This window comes from Felis catus, chromosome B1 (genome assembly GCF_018350175.1).
Source record: "Felis catus isolate Fca126 chromosome B1, F.catus_Fca126_mat1.0, whole genome shotgun sequence".
In the NCBI taxonomy this organism is placed as follows: Eukaryota; Metazoa; Chordata; class Mammalia; order Carnivora; family Felidae; genus Felis; species Felis catus.
Window position 1 is genome coordinate 22385787 of NC_058371.1, and position 22772 is coordinate 22408558.

The 22772-nt window shown below is 37.6% G+C and overlaps 1 protein-coding gene across 5 annotated transcripts in view; it reads left to right on the top strand.

The window, feature by feature from the left end:
* Positions 1-1213: 1213 nt before the first annotated feature.
* Positions 1214-22772, top strand: part of MSR1 (macrophage scavenger receptor 1) — an 84527-nt gene continuing 62968 nt past the window's right edge. For 2 of the 5 annotated variants that reach the window (XM_023252411.2, XM_045055296.1), the window contains exons 1-3: positions 1215-1420; positions 16728-16834; positions 19072-19185. In XM_023252411.2, coding sequence (XP_023108179.2) covers positions 16732-16834; positions 19072-19185 — 217 coding nt within the window. In that variant the 5' untranslated portion in view covers positions 1215-1420; positions 16728-16731. Of the gene's footprint in view, positions 1421-4602; positions 4767-16485; positions 16531-16727; positions 16835-19071; positions 19186-22772 lie in introns of those variants that run through there. The other 3 variants (XM_045055294.1, XM_023252410.2, XM_045055295.1) reach the window with 3 other exon arrangements.

The window sequence follows — 22772 nt, forward strand, 5'->3', positions numbered from 1 at the left end:
GTTCTGCATTTTAAATTGGAAATGTTTCACTCTAAAAAAAGGCTATGGAACATGAGAAATTGCTGTACAGTAAGTATCCACCTTGCTATAATTCCCTTGGCTAAGGTACAAATCCTGTTCTCTTGTAGAGTGCGTGGGCTCACATCTCGACAATGCCAGGAGACTTCTGGGTAAGAATTTGTTTAATGAACTTTGCTCAGGCTTAAGTTGACACTTCCACCACTTTTTTTTTTTTTCCCCATTTTGGAGAGAGCGCGCGAGCGCAGGACATAAGGAGAGACTCTTCAGCAGTCTCCACACTAAGCATGAAGCCCAAAGCGAGGTTTGATCCCGCGATCCTGGGATCGTAACCTGAGCCAAAATCAAGAGTTGGAGGCTCAACTGACTGGACCACTTAGGCACCCAACACTTCTACCACTTTTAAACCTATTTAAATCGCATCGGTTTGCCACTTTAATTCTGAAGCCACGCTTCCCTAAACCCCAGGCAATGTGCTTTTGTGTTTTTAAAATATCACTTAAAAATGAGCTCACATTTACTTGTTTTCTTAGCCGATATCTCTGTGTCATTAAGACATGAATCACGAGGAAAGGGTGACTTGTTAATGTTGCATTGGGGAGACAGCTGAGATGGCCAGGAAATTAGTCACTAGTATTTTGTGCACACTCTATCCCCTCCACTTCCCTAACTACCCAAGGACTGTGTGACTTTTAGGACCTGGCATGCACTTTTTTGACTTTTAGCCTGTCTTTTAATTTTGTGTTGAAAGTTAGAGATGATATATCATGTAACAGGAACCGAGGCTAATAGGCCTGGTAGTGTGAGCTTTTAGGATGACCTGGCTAGGAATTCGGTTGGGCTGAGTATTTGCGGCATCTGTAGCTGTCTTTCCCTACAAACTTCCCTTTAAAAAGAACTTTGAAGTTCTTTCGGCCATAATGCACTATTATCATACGGGAGCCACGTCGCTGGGTGGTGAGGTAGGGAGGAGGGAAGTGTTCCGTAATCCAGGACTAAATCCCAGGCCCAAACCATGTTGATAACTTGGTTTCTTAGCTCCCCCCCTCCCCCTTAAAATGGATGGGAAGAAGCCGGAGTTGGGTAATTGCCCTTCAGCCTTCCCAGGTGAGATAAGTTTCTAATAAAGCCTTTATTGTGGAGAATGCTTCTGGGTGTGTTTTAAAATGGTTACTTCCCCCCCCCCCCCCCCCCGCCTGAGGCACCAGGTGATTCTCCTTGGCTCTCCATTCTCAGAACCCGAGGGGCGTTCTTGGAGGCAAAGCCCAGAGAATTGCAGGGGTCCACTAAGACCGCAGCCCCGGGAGCCTCTGACACCAGCCCTCACTAGTCCTCCAGCAGTTTGTCAAAATAGCCACTTAAGTGTCCTCACTATTGTTGGATCCAGCGGCCTCTACTCCAGGTAAGCTGCGAGTTTCTGTATTTACCTCTCTAAAATGTGGGTGGGAGTTTGCCCCAGGACCTCAATCCTCTGAGGGCTCCGTGAAAAGTCATTGATTTTCAGTTCCTTTGGCTTCTTCCTTGGTGTAGGGACCTGCATTCGAAGCTCTTTGGATATTGAGGCTGGACCTAGAAGACTATCAGGCCCTCCCTTAAAAACGAACAGTGTGGTAAAGAGCATTCTCAAAGGAAAGTAAATATATTGGTCCCTCCACCTCACTGAGTGTTGATATATTGTTTTATTGTAATTTTATGTTAAAACAGAAACAGAAATTTAGACCTAAATTGCATGGGTGTATAGCTCCTAACCAGCTATGGAAATACGGTGCATTTGTAAATTAAATCAAAATTCCTGCAAATATCCTAAAACTTTAACCAACACTAGGACTTTGAGATGGTGTGGTTGAACCAAAACGTTTTTATTAGATTTACTAGAAAGAAGATACCGTTCAGTTCTGATACCACACTTAGTCCATTTTAACTTGAATGAGGACTTCTGTAGAAAATTTCTGTTTATATAAAGTTATTTAAAATGTTACTGATAACATCAAGGTTTTTTTTTTTTCTGTTTATAATCATCAAACAAACGTCTGCTGGAATGAAAGTTTTCAATATCCGTTTGGATGAGGTATGATAGTTCTATAAATGCGTTATATTCACGTGGAGAGACGTGTCCATTGCAACATTATTGTATTTAAATCGCTGCTTTGGGTTCTGAATAAGAAAAAAATGATATCTTTGCAAATTGATCACATAAATCTGTGGTATAGCTTGGGCCCATGAGACTTAAGTCATTTTTTTCTATTTAATTGTAAAACTTTATTTGAATATTGGCTTAGTGTTATATAGCCTTCACACTAGATATGTATGTTCATAAGCAACCCCCAGCTGATAGTAAAGCCACTATGTAGATGGTCTGGTATGGACCCATGTTTGTGGTTTATTTTCCATATAACATTTGGGATAAAGACCCCTGATAATACATACACCGAGAAAATGAAGAGAAAAATGTCTATTTTGCCTAGTTTTGAAATCAGACTTAATTGGGTTTAAATACCAGCTCAGGTGACTCATAGTTCTGTGATCTTCACAAGTTTACTTAATATCTCTAAGGCCCAATTTCTTAATTGGGAAAACCACCTGACAAAGTTACTGCGGAATCAGATGGAATGATGAATGTTAAGCCCGACTCCTGGACATTCCTTCTGTTCTTTCAGTCAATCATTAGCTTGACCTGAACATTTTCCACCTGATCCTCTGAGGAGACATCATACATAGAGTAAGCCCTAATAGCGAATATGTAATATAGTATAAGATTAATATATGCATATATATAGTTCACCCTTAAATGATGTAGGGGTTAGGGGCACCGACTTTCCAAACCCCCCCCCCACTTGAAAATCTACATATAAGTTTTGACTCCCCCAACACTTAATCACTAATAGCTTACTGTTGACCAAAGACTTACCAATAACACAAACAGTTGATTAACACATATTTTGTATGTTATATGTATTATATACTGTATTCTGGCAATAAAGTAAGCTAGAACAAAGGAAATATTAAAATCATAAGGAAGAAAGATACATTTATAGTACTATACCTCATTTATTGAAAAAAATCCATGTATGAAGGAACGCATTTTATTCAAAGCCATTTTGTTCAAGGGTCATATGTGTATGTGTACATATATATATATGTATATATATATATATATATATATATATATGCGTGTATGTATATATACAAACACAGAGTCTGGCTGAAGATTGTGGAAGGAATCAAATAGAGAAGTGGTTAGCATTATGGCAGTAAAAATGCATACATATCAATATTATAGAGACATCCCAGAAATATAGTCCACTCTGACAGAAATAAATCTCATTAGGATAGAATTTTGGAAAGTCGATCTTAGCCTGCTATTCCCAGAGTCTGACTTCTAATCACATAGTGTTGACAGGGGCACATAAATTTAACAATATACAAAGGAGTTCTTAAACTGCAGATTTTTTAAAGATGCCGAAAGGACCATATTCTATAAAATGATGTATTTACAAATGATTATAAAGGAAGTAGAGTGAGTTCTGATGTTCACCTCCAGTTCTTCTTCCCTGAGAATTTGGTGATAAACTTAGACTAACGTGGTTAGGGAGTAGGCTAACCACCATCCGGGTCTGTGATCCTAACTTCTTGTCTAAAGCTACCTGGCTAAGTGGCTTTGCTGCTTGATTAAATGTCTCTGTTACGGTTACTGTTAGCCTTTAAGAATGAATGGCTGTTATGACACTGTTAATTTCTGTCTCCCAAACACCGTGTACTGTTCCTGCACCTGCATTCTTTCCACCAGGCCTGTTGCCTTCTGAGCTAGAGTTCTTTGGTGTCCACGGGCATCATGGCAAGGCCATTTTGGTGGTCTTTTGTTAGGAAGTATGATCCCTCCCTGTTGGGAGCACCAAGAAGTTTCCATGAAACATCAAGAAGCACTCTCCCCCAGAGGAATTAGATCTAAAAATTAATCCATTAATGGAATGGTGTATGCTTTTATGTGTGTTCCACTGGGATTTGTGATTAAGTGAGATGCATAGCAGAAATGCTGACTGGGCGGTAGAAGGTGAAGGCAGTTTGTTCCTGGAACCCATGTGTGAGACAGACCTCTTTGCTTCACTGCACTCCTGGGGAAATCAACAACTTGTTAGGTGCTCAAAAGAGATCTATAAATAATGTTAACATCACTATAGATAGAGCTGAAGTGAGCATTATTGGTCGATTACTTTTACTTAGTAGGTGTCCATATTCCTTCCCTCATATGTTTTGTGTTTGAAGCTCGAGGTGAGAGTTACAGGAAAGAGGGTGAACTAAAAATTACTTAAACATAGAGTCTTCCCTCATGTAGAATATGAAAGAGGAGATAATTAGAATTAATAGAAGACAGTGAGATTAAACAAAAATAATAGTGATAATGTTATAAAAGGCATACGTATTTTATAAAAAGGGAAAAATTAATCTGCCACACATCATGTATCTTGTTAACCATAACCCTTGTTTCTTTTTCCTTTTACTTCTCTTTTCTTTTGTAATGTCCTAAATGGGAAGAGGAATGAGTTATCTTACAAATTTAGATTTTGCAAACTTGTGCACTGATGAGAGTACTATTGAAATGCATTGTTAAGAAAAATTTTCAACACACAAATGTGTCATTTCCTTTCTTCATGGACCAGATGCTGAAATACTATGTGATAAAGATTTTAGGTCTCAATTGTAAAGAGAGGGAAGTGGATAAATCAGTGCTGCCGTCTTTAGGACAAGCGGTAAAAGAAGTTTATTTTAATGTTTTTCCAAAATTGTTTCTGTTGATTGTATGTGTCTACTGTGTGTGTGTGTGTGTGCGCGTGTGTGAGAGGTGACATGTATAAACATGTGTGTATATATGTATATGTGTGTGTGTATATATATGTATACACACATACATACACACACATATATAATTGATTTCTTATAGAATTTTTTATCCTAATCACTAATTATCTGGTCTGGTTGTTTCAGTGATTTTAAAAAAAGATTTCTGCTAGGTTTTCTGGGAGCAAAAAATCTGTGTGTACATAAATATATATGAAATATATTAAATACTTTGTAGGCTAAACTAGCAAGAAATTTTTGGCATGTAATTGTCCATATTTTGTTTAAGTGTTGTTGACTTTATTCAAAATGGGATTGAGGATATTTTAATTGGTCTCATTTCCTTTTCATATAATACTTTTGGCTTTAACCTAATATTTATTATTACCTGTTTTTGCTTATATAACAAATATTGGTCGGATATTTACTATAAGCACTTTACTGAACTATATGTAGGGAAGGGATCAGAAAAATATAATCTATCTCCGGGAAGTGCATGATCTAAGGCAAATAGGTATAATATGATTTGAGCATCTTAAGTAGCTGTAAGACTGCTGTGGATAACTACTATGGTGAGGTAGGAGAGGCCAAAATCACTTAGGGGGAAAGGATTTGCAAAGATCTTCATGGAGATGTGTGAATTTAGGTTCCTCTTGAAGAATGGGTAAGATTTACACAGCATAAAATGGGGGTTAGCATTCTCACTGGCCATGTGAGAATAGTGATAGAAAAGTCACAGAACTGAGATTGTAAATGTTTTATGCAGCATTTAGGAGGTAATACTCTAAGACAGTGCCTGTCTTCAAATCCAAACCTCCTTACTTCCTAGTCGTGTAACATTAACTAGTCACTTAAACATTTTAGGTCTTAGTTTCCTAACCTCGTAAAATGGAGAAAATACTTTGTGTCTCATGGAGATACTGTGAAGGTAAAAGAAGAAAAGTCCATATTAAAAAGCAAAAATGGCATTTAAAAGTGATTATGTATGGATATTACCTGTGTACCAGGAAATGTATAAAAAATATTTTAAGTGTTCATAATTCTTAAACTGACACTTTAATCCTTTTTACATATATGAAAACATCCAATTAAAATACTTGCCAAAGGTCACATGGCTAGGAAATGGCACAGCCAATATTCAGACCTAGACTTCCAATTCAAGGATGAATTCACTGCCAAGGTTGGGTGTCAGTAGCATTAGGCACGATATGGATATGTCCATCCAGGCCTTAATCCCTTTTATGGATATATTCCCTAAGTGTAGAGCGCTTGGAAACCTATTAACTCTGTTTTCATTCATATATACTTTTGACTGTTCATACAACACCAAACTTTTTGTTTTTAAATAATAAGGCTACAGAGTTATTATTTACCCTGAATCTTAAAGATGAAATTAAGATTTGATGCTAAATCTGAATAAGGAACACTCGTAGAAGAAAGAATATACATTAAATATATGTTACATATGAAGACTTTACTCATATCTACATAAAGAAACTCCTACTAGGGATGTACAAACAATTGATAGGAAAAATAAAAAACCCGAGAAGAAAAATAAATAATAATTACTTGAAAAAATCTCCACACTAACAGGTAAAACAAAAGCCACTTTGAGATATCATTTAATGTCTATCAAAATCTCAGTGATTCTAAAATATTATTACTGAATAATGGTAAATTTGCTTAAAAACTGCCATGTTCCTCTATGACTGGAATCTTTGTGAATTTGTATAACCTTTATGCATTCATTCATTGATTCATTCATTCATTGATTCATTCATTCATTGATTCATTCATTGATCATTCCCATGATCATTTTAAAGAGTTGTCAGGCAATAGATACCAAAAAGTTTAAATAGTTTTTCTTTGATCTGGTAGTGCAACATATGCTGAATTATCCTAAAGAAACAAAAAGGGCACCTGAGCGGCTCAGTCAGTTAAGTGTCTGACTTCAGCTCAGATCATGATCTCATGGTTCATGAGTTCTAGCCCCGCATCGGGCTCTGTGCTGACAGCTCAGAGCCTGGAGCCTGTTTCAGATTCTTCATCTCCCTCTGTCTCTTCTTCTCTGCCACTCACGTTCTGTCTCCCTCTCTCTAAAATCTAAATAAACATTAAAAAAATTTTTTAAATAAAAAGAACAAAGCTAAATTATGCAAATATTTGTAATATCATCATCTATGTTAGTGAAACATTGCCCTCCAAAGAGAAGGGAAAAATTTTTTTAAGTTACATTATAGGAAAATAGGTATATAAATAAGATACATACATTTGATGAATTATTATTTGGCCCATCTGTTTAATTTGAAAAAAATAATTTGAAGTATAAAAATACTGATAGGATTTTAAGGGAAATGTGTGAGACCACATGGTAATATACACTGTGATATCAACTGTATAACATGGCTACATATGAAGGTATGTTTTCTTATATTAAGGTGATGAGGTGACCATTTTTTTATTGAAGTATAGGTATAGTTAGTTGACATATGATATTGTATTGATCAGGTATACACTATAATGATTTGGCATTTATGTACATTACAAAGTGATCACCGTAAGCCTAGTTACTGTCTGTCACCATAGAAAATTATTACAGTGTTAATAATGACTGTATTCCCAATGCTGTGCTTTACATCTCTAGTTACTTAGTTATTTTATTTTATTTTTTTAAATGTTTATTTTTGAGAGCGAGAGAGCGAGAGAGTGAACATGAGCCGGGGAGGGGCGGGGGGAGAGAGAGAGATACAGAATCCAAAGCAGCCTCCAGGCTCTGAGCTGTCAATACAGAGCCCAATGTGAGATCATGACCTGAACTGAAGTCGATCGCTTAACCGACTGAGCCACCCAGGTGCCCCTTACTTAGTTATTTTCTACTGGAAGGTTGTACCTCTTAATCCCCTTCACCTGTTTTGCCCAAACCCCTATTCACGTCCCCTCTGGCTACTACTGGTTTCTTCTCTGTATTTATGAGTTTGTTTCTGTTTTGTTTTGCTTTGTTTGTTTATTCATTTTGTGAAATTGTGGTAGTTGTCTTTGTCTGACTTATTTCACTTAGTATAATATCCTCTAGGCCTATCTTAGGCTGTCACAAATGGTAGTATTTCATTTTTTATGGCTGAGTAATCATCATATATATATCTTAAGCATGTCTTCTTTATCCTTTTATCTATTGGTGGACACTTAGATTGCTTCCATATGTTGGCTATTATAAATAATACTACAATGGGGGCCCCTGGGTGGCTCAGTCGGTTAAGTAGCTGACTCTTGGTTTCGGCTCAGGTCATGGTTTCACAGTTTGTGAGTTCAAGCCTCCCATGGGGCTCTGCACTGACAGATTCTTTCTCTCTCTGACAGGGATTCTTTCTCTCTCCCTCTTTCTCTGCCCCTCCCCTGCTTGCTCCCTCGCTCTCTCTCAAAAATAAATAGACTTAAAAAATAATACTCTAACAAAGTGGTGCATATATCCTTTCGAGTTATTATTCTTATTTTCTTCAGATAAATACCTAGAAGTGGAATTGCTGGATTATATGATATTTATATTTTTGATTTTTTGAGGAAACTCCGTACTTTTTCCACATTGTTTGAACCAATTTACGTTCCCACCAACAGTGTACAAGGGTTCCCTTGTCTCCACATCCTTGCCACCACTTGTCATTTCTTATCTTTTTGATACTCGTCATCCTGACAAGTATGAGGTGATATACTCACTGTGGTTTTGGTTTGCATTTTCCTAATAATTAGTGATGTTGAGATTGTTCTCATATGTTCGTTGCTCATCTGTATGTCTTCTTTGGAAAAATGTTTATTCAGTTCCTCTACCCATTTTTTAATGCAGCTGGTTTTTGTTTACGTGGTTTGTTTTTGTTTTTGGTGTTGAGCTGTATGAGTTCTTTACATACATTGAATATTAAGCCCTTATCAGATGATAGGATTAGCAATCTTCTTTTATTTGACCCAATGTATCTTTCATATTGTTTTAATATTTTTAAAATAAACACAGGAAAAACTGAAGGGTATGTTTCCAAATAGATTAACATTGAAACACTTTCATTATGGTTTTCCTATTGTAGCTTCTGTAAACTTTTCCTGACTTTATAAAAAGCTGATATTGCAGAGATGTGTTTCACTTCTCATGAGAACATGCTTTTAATAGATTATACAAACTCAAAAGATTTCACAACCCTTTTCCAGTGCATTGACATTTGGTAGGAATTGCAACTTTAGTGAGTTTACTTTTTCTCTTAACGTAGGAAATGACATTTAAAGACACATTTGAATTGTTTGAATTGTTCACTGGCTCCTGACAAAACTTTACATGAGTATGTTCTCTAACATGTCCAAAAAATTACAATGATAATAATCAGAGTAAAGAACTAAAGTAATCTGGCAAATCTAATAAATGATTTGTAGGTAAAGTGAGAACATTGGAGGTGAAAATTTTTGTTTCAGTTTCTTATGCACAATTCAGAGAAGAACCTTTTATTTCCCAATGTATAACAGAAGAACTTTTAAAACTTCCACATGAGTGAAGTATGAACTTATTTTGAGGAATAACCCCAAATATGAAAACTAATCATCTTGCAAAAAATTCTTTATTTCATTTATTTATGCAATTTCTTATAATGCATTTATATATGTGCTAAATGGCAGGAACTTAGTTTATTAAACCAAAGAGAGAAAAACTCCTGAATCCTGGATCTGTGGTGAAAGGAGACAGACAATAGACAAGATAAATAAGGAAAACGTATGGCGTGTTAGTTGGTGATAAATTTGGGCAGCAGGGTGCCTGGGTGGCACAGTCGGTTGAGTGACTCTTGATTTTGGCTCAGGTCATGATCTCATAGTTTGGTTTGTAGAATCGGGCCCTGTGTTGGGCTCTGCATTGGGCTCTGCGTGGGTGGTGAGGAGCCTGCTTGGGATTCCTATTCTTTCTCTCTCCCTCCCTCTCCCTCCCTCTCCCTCCTCTGCTTCCCTACTTGTGTATGCACACATGTGCTCTTTCCCAAAATAAATAAAGAATAAAAAAAAAAGGGGGGGGGGGGAAGGATGGGAATCCAGCCAGGAAGGAGAAGAGGAAGTGAAAGAGGTAGGTTATAATTTTAAATGTGATGCTCAAGAAAGGTATGAAACAGTGAGGTTTTAGTCAGGACCTGAGCAAGATGGGAAGGGGTTCACAAGTTTGGAGCGGATGAGTAAACATTACCAGTTAGGGAGCTATTAAAACAGTCCAGGTGAGCAGGATCATGAAGCTTGAGCAAGGATGGTTGTAGCAGAGGTGATAAGAAGCAGTCAGTTTCTGCCGAGGATTTGAAAACAAACTGACAAGATGTGATGGTAGATCGGATGGGAGGCTAAGAGAAGGTGGGGGACAAGGAAGACCTCTAGGTTCCGGTCATACTAGAATTCCAAGTAATGACGTAATTAGGCTGTTGCGTATACACGTCTAGACAGTTCTGGGCTAGATATTTCTAGGAGATAAAGAGGGGATAGGTTGGGAGATGAGGAGTGAGCAGGGAAAGTAAAACTCCCCTCAGTGTATGGTCTTAGTGCCTTCATTCTTCAGTTGTCCCTTCTCAACAGAAAAGCTTGGCTGTGGCCAGATTTTTGATGTACACTTAACACCTTTCATTTTTACTCATTACTCCTTTTGGATTTCTCAAGTCTGCTTCTGCCTCTACCATGCAACCAAAACAGCTCAAATTCCACGTGGCAGGTTATAGATGTCCTTTTACGTCTTGAAATTCTTTTTTTTATTTTCCATGACTCTGACTTGCTTTTTTTTTTTTTTTTTTTTTTTTTTACCATGATGTCAAAGGTTCTTGGCAAAAATACTTGCTTTTCTTCCTTTACTTGTCCACTCAACCTGTTGGTTCTCAACTTTATGTCCCTCAAATTTTTTTTTCCTGAAAGATATTTTCTCCTCTGATTTTTTTTTTGTCCCATTCTTTAAGTGCTACATTCTTGTGCTTGTTCATCAATTCTTTTAATTTCCTCCTCTTTTCTAATGCCTCTTGGATTCTCCACTTAATTGCCCACCCCATTGCTACTATCCAAGATGCAAGGCTGGGGTAGATAAAAAATGAGCTGAAATCCAAGAATTGAGGTAGAGAGGAAGGAATGGCTCCAGAGAAGTCAGAAGTTGTTTTACAGTCAGATATGGGTCCTGTGGGTAACAGTAATCTGGAATAAAGCCCTAACTTTTGGTTTGGGTGATCATGCTTTGCTAGCACCTCCGTATTACCAATATATGCCCATATGTTCAGCTGCATCATGTATGTCCCAGTACACAACGAATAGAAGATAATAAATAATTATAATAACAGGTAATATGAATGGATGATATGCCAACATAAAGAATTCTAGAAAAAAGAAAACTTAGGTTAATGTGGAAAATATACCATTGTGACCAGTTGTATTATTTTTTTTTCAACATTTTTTTATTTATTTTTGGGACAGAGAGAGACAGAGCATGAACGGGGGAGGGGCAGAGAGAGAGAGGGAGACACAGAATCGGAAACAGGCTCCAGGCTCCGAGCCATCAGCCCAGAGCCTGACGCGGGGCTCGAACTCACGGACCGCGAGATCGTGACCTGGCTGAAGTCGGACGTTTAACCGACTGCGCCACCCAGGCGCCCCTGTATTATTTTTAAAAATATGATTCTGAGACTTGAGATCTGAGCTGAATATACTGGCTTGGTCAGTATGCAGATAATAGTCTAAGCCACAGGAGTGGATGAGATTCTTGGAAAGAGTATGGAGTCTAAGAACAAAAGAAAGTAACAATAGAAAATACCAGCAGTCCTATGACAACACCATCTATGATTAGCCTAAGCAGCTTTTTAACATTTTTTTTCTGGAAAAGCCTATGCCCGTGTTTCATACAGTTCAAGATTAACCACCATTTCTCATACACTGTCCTGGAAAACAAACAGAATCTCCCATGGTGCACAGGAGTAGCCAGAGGGGAGTATTTTTCACTCACCATTCTACTCCACAGATTTGAGTGTTCATCTCCCTTCCAGCACCCCCGTACCTCTCAGGGGTTTTATGTAGCCCACATATGGTCACCTAGGCTAGTCCACTTGTAGATACATCTTAGAGGATTTTCTTTTTCAAGGTTTTAAAAAATTGACTCAAAGAAACTATACTTTGAAATACAATAACTTGTACAATGTCATCTGCATAAGTCCATAAAAGGTAGATGAAAGGTTAGAGGCCTAAAGAAAAACAAAATTGAGCCTCAGCTCTATTTCAGTATGAAAGGGAGATAAATAAGATATTTAATGGGTGGTGTATATTTTATCACTTGTAATGTAAACCAGATCACAACTGCCAAAGCAAAGAATAATTTTTTACTTAATTTGTATAGGTACTTCCTCAATAATATATTTTGCGTAAGTTGTCAAAGCCAGATAAATTTATGCATCAACAAAATTAAAGAAGAAATTGATGAATAGAATTACCCCAGCCACATGCTTCTCTAGGCTCGTCTGCTCAGCCCTCTGTCCAGAACTGCTGCTTCTGTGATGCTGATCCACTCAAGTCTCAATGCCATCCATGCCCTTGTGCCCTTTAATAGATTTGCCATACCTGGGATATTCTTCTAATTCCTGCTCACTTATCAAAACTTGGATAAAGGCATCATCTTTTCTGTGTTCTCACCTTGACCACCCACTTGCTGACGAATTAATGACTCCTTTTTGGACTGCATCTGTGCTGTGCTGTGTGTGTGTGTGTGTGTGTGTGTGTGTGTGTGTATCACTGTCAGAATATTACTTCTAAAGATTTTACTCTTCCATATTAATGCATAAGAACTTTAGTGGTTGTGAATATTCTATACGCATTGATCTTGGTATATTAGTGCTTTGCACAGTGCTTGATATAAAGACACAAAATAGGAATTTGTTGGACTGGCCTACATGAAGCGATAGGTATTTTGGGGGGAGGAGCGTGGGGAATAGGTATTTCTGCCTTAAGGTCATTAATTGAAGATCTCCTAGAGGCACCTAGGGTGGCTCAGTCCATTAAGCGCCAACTCGATTCCCTCATCCGGCTCCCTGTGCTGAGGGTAGAGCCTGCTTGAGACCATCTCTCTCTCCTTCTGCCCCTCTCCCCTGCTCACTCATACTCTCTTTCTCTCAAAAAAAGAAAATAAATTAAAAAAAGAAAATATCCTGATATCATCTTTTTGTTTGTTTGTTTTCATGGTGTAGCATCTAGCATTCTAGAGCCACTTAAAAAAAAAAAGTGGAATTTTTTCTTTTCCAAAAAAAGTCCTTTAAGCCTGTGGGTTCTAAATTACAAATTTAGTTGTAAGAACATGTGGCACTTCTAAACAAGTATATGGATAAAAATAATTCATCCTGCTTTATTGAGGGCAAACTTAGATCAGTAAATTATCATTCTGGACTTGCCACCTTCTTTGCTCTTTAATAAAATGTGTACATTTTCTATAAGAGCATTTATATAGACATTAAGAGTTGTCGTATATGTATACATAAACAGGGAATGATTTGAGAGATATCTATCTCCAAAAAGCAATTTGAGCAATCTGTGTTGTTGCTGAAGTTCATGAAGATGGTTTTTTTTTTCATGAAAACAAATCTTCATTAAAGACATGTTAACAGTCAGATTGCTCACAGCAAATATTGCAGAGAGAAAGTTCCCGACCTTCTATCCACATTGGGGATTTATGTTGAAGAGCAGTTCTCCAAGACAAATTGGTATTTGGAAATGTTATAGGGGAAAATTTTTGGAATTGTTTGGGGGGGGCCATGGAAGCAATAATATAAGGACTAGGAAACATTATTGACATGGAGAGAGTGGCAACCAGGGATGATAAACACCCTCTACAGCAAAGATGGTCTTTTGCAAAGAAGACTTGTCCCAGCCACAATGCTCATAATCCTCCCTTGAGAACCACAATGAGGTGTGGCCGTAGCTAGGTGCCTACTGGAGCTGACAAAATAAAAATGGGTGTTGCTAAGGAAAAGGGTAGGATGAATGGCAGTATCTCAACAGCATGACTTAGTCACCCAGCCCTAAGATGTGGTTCACGTTCAAGAAAGCTATCAAAAGAGTAGGAATGCAGGAAAGGAAGGAAGTGAGGGGAGAGAAAGAAAGGAAGGAAGAAAGAGAAGGAAGAGAATGAATCTGAATCGTGGACACAACCCATTTTACTAGAAATTTCTCTGTTGAAAGAAGCACATCTATTTTAATTTATTTTGAGAGAGAGAATCCCAAGCAGCCTCCGCACTGTCAGTGCAGAGTCCAACGCGGGGCTTGAACCCACACTGTGAGATCATGACCTAAGCTGAAATCAAGATGACTGGCCACTCAACTGACCGAGCCACCCAGGCACCCCCACCTCTTTAAAAAAAAAAATTTAATGTTTATTTTTGAGAGCGAGAGAGGGAGCATGTGAGTGGGGGATGGGCAAAGGGAGAAGGAGACAGAAGATTCAAGCAGGCTCAGTGCTGTAGCACACAACCTGATGTAGGGCCTGAACTCTCCAACCATGATATCAAGACTTGAGCTGAAATCACTTAACTGACCGAGGCACCCAGGTGACCCAGAAGCACATCTTTGTGGTCTCAATAGCTCCAAACCTCCATCTTGTTTAAAAAACAAAACTAATATGTTTAAGTCTTCCACCTTACCAAAAAAAAAAAAAAAATCTAGACCATTCATTTAGCAAATATTTATTTACTCTTTCTTATAGGTTGCTATAGGTTCTTGCTAATTCAATATTGAATGAAAACAGACATGGTCACCCCTCTTATGTAGCTCACTGTCTAGAGAGATATATCAGATCCAAGAGGTTTCATCTTTTTTACAAAAATATTCCCATCTAGAAGACCAAATAATATAAGAGATATTTCGTTTGCATTTAAGTGAAAATGAAGTTCTAGTACCACAAATATTAGGGCAAAAGCCATGGTCATGGCCAAGGACAAGGGGCCAGTAAGCAGCCTGACAGGACAAGATTTCTAGCTAAATGGCAGGGTATGTATACATGTGTACTTTTTGAGCTCATTCTTTATAAGCTGAGTTAAAAGATAAAAACCTTTGCTACATAGTCCCAAGTGCTTTGAACTATAGTTTTAAAATGAATTCAGCTAAGCTTTCTTGTCATCTCAGGTTTTAAAAGTGTTTGTTTTGCTTGGCAAGTAAAGCTATCCTCCCAATCAAATAATAGAATAAATTAAAACCAGGGAAATAGCAGGAGAGGCTCCATCTGAATTATCCAGTTTGGGTTTCTGTAATGGTCAATTTTCCTAGATGATTGTCTATTTCTTTTTCTTTGTCTCTGCCCTAATGAAAGAGGATCTAGGGCCTTCCCTTCCACCTGTGTACCCTTTGTCCCATGGCCAAACCATTTAAAGATGGTCCTTGGTCAGATCAGCAGGGTTTACAGGAACTACAACCAATCCAGAGAATGATGCTTACACAAGGAGTGTCATTGCAAACTGCAAAATAAAGAATCGCCTGGGTAATCCTTAAAAATATATATTGACAGTGAAGTCACATCCTTACTTGCCAATCTCCCCAGAGCAGGATGAATGTTTGCGTGTGAATGATTACCCTCCATTTCCCGGACAGGAGATGAGTTTGGTGCCCCAGAGATGCCTGTGCATTCAGTTAAAACTTCAGCTGTACTAAATCCCTAACTCAGCATTACAGAAAATAAGAAATGATCAGAAGATGTTGACTTTATGCTAAATTTATCAATCAAGTGAACTGAACTGTTTCCAAGAAAAAGTCACGCAATTTTTTTTTTTTTCCCCTGCAAAATGTTCTTCAGATGTGGTCCTCAGAATGGTGGCTGCAGCCTCATTCAAAAAACTGGTGGGAATTGCAAATTCTTTTTTTGTTTTAATTTTTTTAATGTTTATTTTTGAGAACACAAGTGGGGGAGGGGCAGAGAGCGAAGGAGACACAGAATCCGAAGCAGGCTCCAGGCTCTGAGCTGTCAGCACAGAGCCTACCTGGGGCTCAAACTTATGAACTGTGAGATCCTGACCTGAGAAAGTCGGACTCTTAATGGACTGAGCCACCCAGGCCCCCAGAATTGCAAATTCTTGTCTCCCACCTTAAATATCAGAATCTGTGGGGGTGAGGCCCATCAGTCAAGCCTCTCAAATGATTCTGATGTATCTTAAAGAGACATAGGCATAGATTGTGTTACAGAATATAAATGTGCTTAAGCTGAAAAGACACACTTGTGTTGCTACCAATCTATAGCGAGGGAAGCCCTGAAAGAAAACAATATAGAAAAATTCCGTTTTTTTCCTGTGGTTCCTACTCTAGTGACTAGACTTTGTCTCTCTAAAGTGATAAACAGATGTCTTGGCCCAAGAAAACCTGGCTCATGAAGCTCTGATAAAAGATCACTGGAAATACTTGCTATAAATCATTCATAACTCTTTGTTCTATCCAGAACCTCTAATAAAAGATCACAGGAAATATTTGCTCCAAGTTTTGCACAACTATTAGCTCTAAGGGAATTTTTTTTTCAGCTAAACAGTTGTTTTCTGTCACGTGAGACAAGTTTTTTTGTGTTTTGTTTTTAGGTAAGAAAGAAATGTCACTTCTCACTCTCGAAAAACACACATCTACAAACACAGATACACATCTGTCCATAGAACGATACATGAGTAGATTCCATGTAGGGTAGGTCTCTCTTTAATGTTAAAATTAAAACTTAGTAGGTACAATATATTGCGGTGGATATGTAAATTTAAGTAATTAATGATACTTGTTTCCTTGCTAAAATTGAACTGTAAGTATAAATTTCAACCTGAGACATTCTGCCCAAGGGCCCTAGACATTTCATGGGTAACGAATGTCTTTTTCCACATGTCTTCTAGAAGTATGGAACCGTGGGATAGGTTTCCTGATCACCAGGATGATGCTGATAGCTGCTCAGAATCTGTGAAGTTCGACGCCCGCTCCATGACAGCCTTGCTTCCTCTGAGTGAGTAGAAGGGTGGGGTGCCCATGGAGGTTGTGTCCTTGTAGTTAATGACACTACGTAAAACTACAGCCCTGGGATTTACCTTACTTGTGCATGAGTGTTAACATAAGACTTATTGGATGAGTAGATCTTCTCTTCTTTTGAGACAGACTGGAAACTAAGCTTAGGTTCGAGTAAGGAAGCTTTGTCACAGGTTAAATTAGTCCACAGGTTGATGGAGTCCTCTGATTTCTCAGCCCCTGGACTAGGTCCTGGCAATGACAATACCCTTTGCACCATTAATTAATATTTGAAAATCAGGGGTGGTATATACTTGTATTAGTTTCCTAGGGCTGCTGTAACCAATCACCAGAAATGGGGTGGCTTAAAATAATACTTATTCTCTCATAGTTCTGAAGACCAGAAATCTGAAGTCAAGATGTCAGCAGGCCATGCTCCTTTCAAGGCTCTAGGGAATAATCCTTCCCCACCTCTTGCTAGCTTCTATTTGCTTCTGCCAATTCTTAGTGTTCCTTGCCTTATAACTGCATCATTCCTGTCTCTGCTTCCATCTTCACTTGGTCTTCTTCCTGTGAATTGATGTGTCATTTTCCTGTAAGGACACCATTCATTGGCTAAGGGCCCACCTTACTCCAGTATGACCTCATCTTAACTTGATTATACCTGCAAAGACCCCATTTCCAAATAAGGTCACATTCACAGGCAACTAGTGTTAAGTCTTCAACAGTAACTTTTGTGGGGGAAACAAGTCGGTGCACAACAGTACTGCACCATTTTTGCACAGGTTACAAGAGCTCAAAAGAATCCATATTCGGCTAGATCTGGATAGGCTCTCTTAAGGCAGCAGGACAGAGTTGTGTATGATTCTGCTGAGCTTCAAAGGTTGAATACATTTCACCAAAAGGATTGGGTGAGTGAAAAGGATCCACAGAGAAATCTGAGTCACTGGAAGGAGCATATGCAAGTGACAACATCTATGAGTTCTTCTATAGACAAACCTGAAATACAGACCACAACCCCAAGGCGCGACGGATACCGCACCAACAGTGGATGGGAGAACATGGTACCCATGAGGCAAAAGGAAAAAGACCCTAGTGAAAGCTGTTAAAGGTAGAAACGCAGAGAGATTGAGGAGAGGGGACAGAGGTATTGGAGACAGAGGAAAGAGGACAGAAACTGGAGAGCTACTGAAAAGGCACAATGCAGAGGACTGATTGTAAATTGAACATAAGGGAGATGACTGGGTTTCAGGCTCATTCAACCTGACAAAGCGATCGCCCATCTTACCTGTATTGTGGGTTGTTCTTTTTCTTTTTCCTTAGATCTTTCTCTTCATAACTTTTTTTTCCCTTATTTTTACTTTTAAAAATTTTCTCTAAGTTTCCTTTCAGTCTCTCATAGAACATTATTAAATAATAGCTAAACTTGAAAACAAAATATTTTTTATTGTGTAATGAAAACAGTAGCCTCAGGAAAGAATTTTTTTAACAGACGTTTTATTCACTAATCAGAGAAAATGGCTTCATCTTCTAACATTCCCCTCTACATTGAGTTAACTTTTCCACAGTAAGTATCCCACTATGTGAATCGCTGTTCCAAGTAAATGGATAATATAAAAATATTAATATTTTCTGAAACACCCAGAGGATCAGCTTCATCGATCCATTCCAAAGTTTAGTCAAAATGTGAATAGTTTTCTTTTTTTTTTTCTTTTTTAGTGTATTGAAATCAAAAGAGATCTCCAAATACAAAATTACTGAGATGAAATTGGAAAAAAAATTTTACATAATTACCATTGAAAACAGATGTCTTTTACCTGATTTAAACTCTGAAAAAAATGCGTAATTATGTAATGACTTGAGAAATCTCATTTTTACTCAGAATCTATTCCCCAATGAACCACAAGAATTGCATTTACGTTTGAGTATGTTGGTATCATTATTAAAATTTGTCAACTAGTGCAATATGAGACAAGTACAAGTCATGGAGGACACTAACTTTGTCATAGATATTTAGTTAATGGGAAGTAAATCAGATGTTCATAGTGATACCTGTATTGGCCTATCTGGTCGGTGACTGTTCGTTTTGCTTCCTAGTAAATACACAACGACCTACTTTTGCGTTTCCCTTTCATTCCAACAGGCTTGGTAGTAATGATAGAATTGGAGATTGCAAAAATGTTAAGTAAATAAGAAGAGTAAGTTTTCTAACAGTAGGTTGGGCTTTTGTTGTTTTAGATCCTAAAAATGGTCCTACCCTTCAAGAGAAACTGAAGTCTCTCAAAGCTGCACTGGTTGCCCTTTATCTCCTTGTGTTTGTAGTTCTCGTGCCTATCATCGGAATAATGGCAGGTACAGTATTCTAGGGTTTTGAAACTCAACAACGCATCTAGTTCTTGTAGAAACAAAAGAAAGCATTCAGTCTTTGACATATGGGAGATTCATAAGGGAAACATCATATGACAAAGTATTCCTCAAATTCATAAATAAAAAAATAGATTCTTCAAAGTTATTAAGTAAAAAATAGGAAACAGAGAATGGAAGATTAAGGTAAAATATAGATAGGTAGAGAGGAGATGGGATGGATTAGACAGTTTCAAAAAATAGGTTATCCTCTGGAGTTTTATGCACTTCAAGCGGTGGGGCACACATTTTATGATCAGTATTTCAGGTGCCAAGGTGAAGATATAAACAGGATCGTTTACATGAACAGTGCCTAGAACAAAACAAAACAACAAAACAAGCCAATTCGAGTGAACGCTCTTTTGTTCATAGCATTGGGAGGAGAAAGAAATATTCCTATAAGTCTTCAAAGGGAGTAGACCTTGTAAAATAATGGTCTATGCTTCAGTAAAATCTTTGTGGTTTATATGGTCTCATGTTTGATAAGGCTATCATTTTAAATATTTCTAAAAATAATCTGATAGCATCCCTCAAACTACTTAGGAAGAATATTTTATAGGCACATGTTTCTTTGGCAAGTCTGACTTGAGTTGGGGATAGATTTGAGGGTTTCCACAGGGGTGGGTGGCCCGCTTATAACTGAGTCAGATCCGTAAAAATGACTCCCCTTGGTAGCCTTTTTGATGGACTTGATTGGCATTTGAACTTCTGTGCCTTGTGGCTGTCCTCATCTCTATGACTGGCAAAATGTCTGGATGTAGGCTCTAACAAGCGAGGAGTAAGATACATTTCTATGTGCATACTACTCAGCTTAACAAGAAAGTGCTCCTAACACAAGGCCAAACCTTCTTGGCTAAGGGGTAACCTAAAGGAATATTCTAGGACAGAGCCAAAATTTGCTAAGAAATGATGATAAAACCACAACGGTTGTGACAGTAGCTGTCATTTGGGGGCATTTACTACATTCAACGCACAGATTATCTTAATAAACCTTTACAATTATCCTTGAGCAGACATACCATTATCCTCGTTATCCACAGAAGGAAACTAAGACTGTTGAGTAGTAGAACTGGAGTTCTTATCCATGATTCTTGACTCCTAACCTCTTATGGCCTACTATCTCCCAGTATAATTAAAATTTTAGAACAAAATGTGTCTGGCCAATTAAACACACACACAAACAGAACAGTCTCCATAATTTTAGCTGAGAAAATATTTCCGCAGGTAAAAATTAATTAATTCCTATTTTGGCCATTAAAAACAAATAAAAACAAAAAACAACCACAAGAAACTAAACTGACCAATCAAGCCAACCACAGCCATCTACATAAAAGGACCTAATATAGTACGTCTGTCATTAAACAACTGACTTCCTGATGAATTTAGGTTATCTGTATGTTGATCATGTATATGCTTGTTCACTCAAAATGCACAATTGAAAGGTGCTTCACTGCTTGGAATAATTAGCTATAAGCCAGTTAGAATTTGGGTAAATTTCATCACTTTTATACAAACCATGGCCTGCAGAGTCAACGGCAGGTAGTGCAACATCTGCCTAACAGGCATGTGCAGAATGGATCCATGAAGTCTGGAGAGAATTCAGTATTCTAACCAAGTTCAAAATCTTTGGGCGGTTTGAAAATACTACCAAGTTTCCACATTCATTGTTGGGTTGAATGACTGATCTAAAGTACTTTTGTTTCCTCAAACTAAGCAGGCACCTGTAGGATTGACAAGAAGTTAAAAATGTTCAAATCTCCTATGTTCACATTAGCATTCAAATTCACCAGAATTTGGACTAGATGTCACTATTTCTATCATACTTGAATAAACAATTGACAATCCATTTTCAATGTAAGTTACCGATCAGAATATTTTCCAAAAAATAAAAAACGCCCAAATGTAATACAGATCTCTACCTGAGACAAAATAATTACAAATAAGGGCAAAATATATTCCTAAAAGATAAAAATTACTCTGTTTTTGGCAAACAGGAATTGATGGATGAAATAAAATATGCATAAAAACTCTTTTCAAATTGGAAATGTCTTACACAGTGGAAGATACTTTTAATGATAAAGTCTACTCCATATGCTATCATCTCTTAATGAAACTACCGGATCCCTGTCCTAGTACAATGAAATAACATCTCTGGACAATAAAATACAATCTAGGATTAATGTATACATAATTGTTGCTGAAATACTGAAGATTCTTTAGTTCATAATAACACAAATTTTTGGCAGGAGAAGATATTAGCGACATGAAGGAGTAAATGTGATCTGTGAAATCAAATATCACTCTCTCCCTGGGGGTTTGCATAAGCCATAAAAGTTTGTCTCCTTTCAAATGTGAAACAGAAAAGTCACAAAATGCCATCTCCCCAGTGATAATGAAAGAAATGAACATTTGAAAATCTGAACTCTGACGTTCTTTACCTAGATTTATGATACAGAGTTAAACAGCTTTTTGAGAAGTTAGTTCGAAATTAGTTTTTATACAGGATTTGGGAAAACAAGCAGTGTTGTGTTTGTAAATCTATAAGAGAAATGTAGCCTTTATCGTCAACTGTATGTTGAGCTCCATGTCAGATAGAAACCCTTGGTCACGTGATATTCTGTCAGCTCAAGTCTTCCTTTTCCGTACTGTGGGAAAGATTTGCTCTCTCTCTATGAAACAGAAGTTATTTTCAGTGAGCGAAGAATTCCAGGGTTGAGCATTAGATCACTGCGCTGAGTAAAATAAAGTGCAGAAAGTACAATGCTCATTGCAAAGCCCCACCTTCCCCTCTGCCATGTTTTAATATTAAACGATATTAATTCCCCCATCATACTTTCAGTATTGTACATACAGATACACAAGTCACAGATTTGGAATCCAAAATATTAATAACAAAAAAGCTCGAAGTTAACAAATGCTTGTTGTATGCCCGGAAGTAGTGTAAGTACTTCACCTCTATTAGCTCATTTAATTATGTGAACACTGACTGGTTGTATCCTGTCACACAGGTAGTAAAGTAGAAGCATTGACAGAGGATCTTGTCCAAGATCACAGATTAAAAAGAAAAGAGCAAGAGTTGATAACCCAGGCCATTCTACTCCAGAAACTGGATTCTTAGCTGCTACCTAAAAAAGCAATAATCATCGTGAAATGAAAATTTTTAAGGGACATCTTTGAAACAGTTTTGTAAAAATTGTTAGTTTGAGTCTCTATTACAGTCAAAATCCATTCCCGGTATTATCCTCCCAGAGTTGCTCAGACAATGCTTTATACGCAGCAGGTGCTTCATAAATAAACCAGAGAATGAAATGTATGAATGAGGCTGTCGGTCCAGAGCGTGCTCCCCACACTTAATGTAATAAATGCGATGAGATCCAACTAAAAAATACACTTTTTGTCCACTTTCTTGATAAATTAAGTATAAACACACACTCTGTGGGATCTTGTCAAAATGTAGTGCGAGAGTTCATTCATTCAGATAAGCTAATTTTGAAGAGAGCATAATGAGGAAAATATGTGCTTTTTAAAATTGGGAT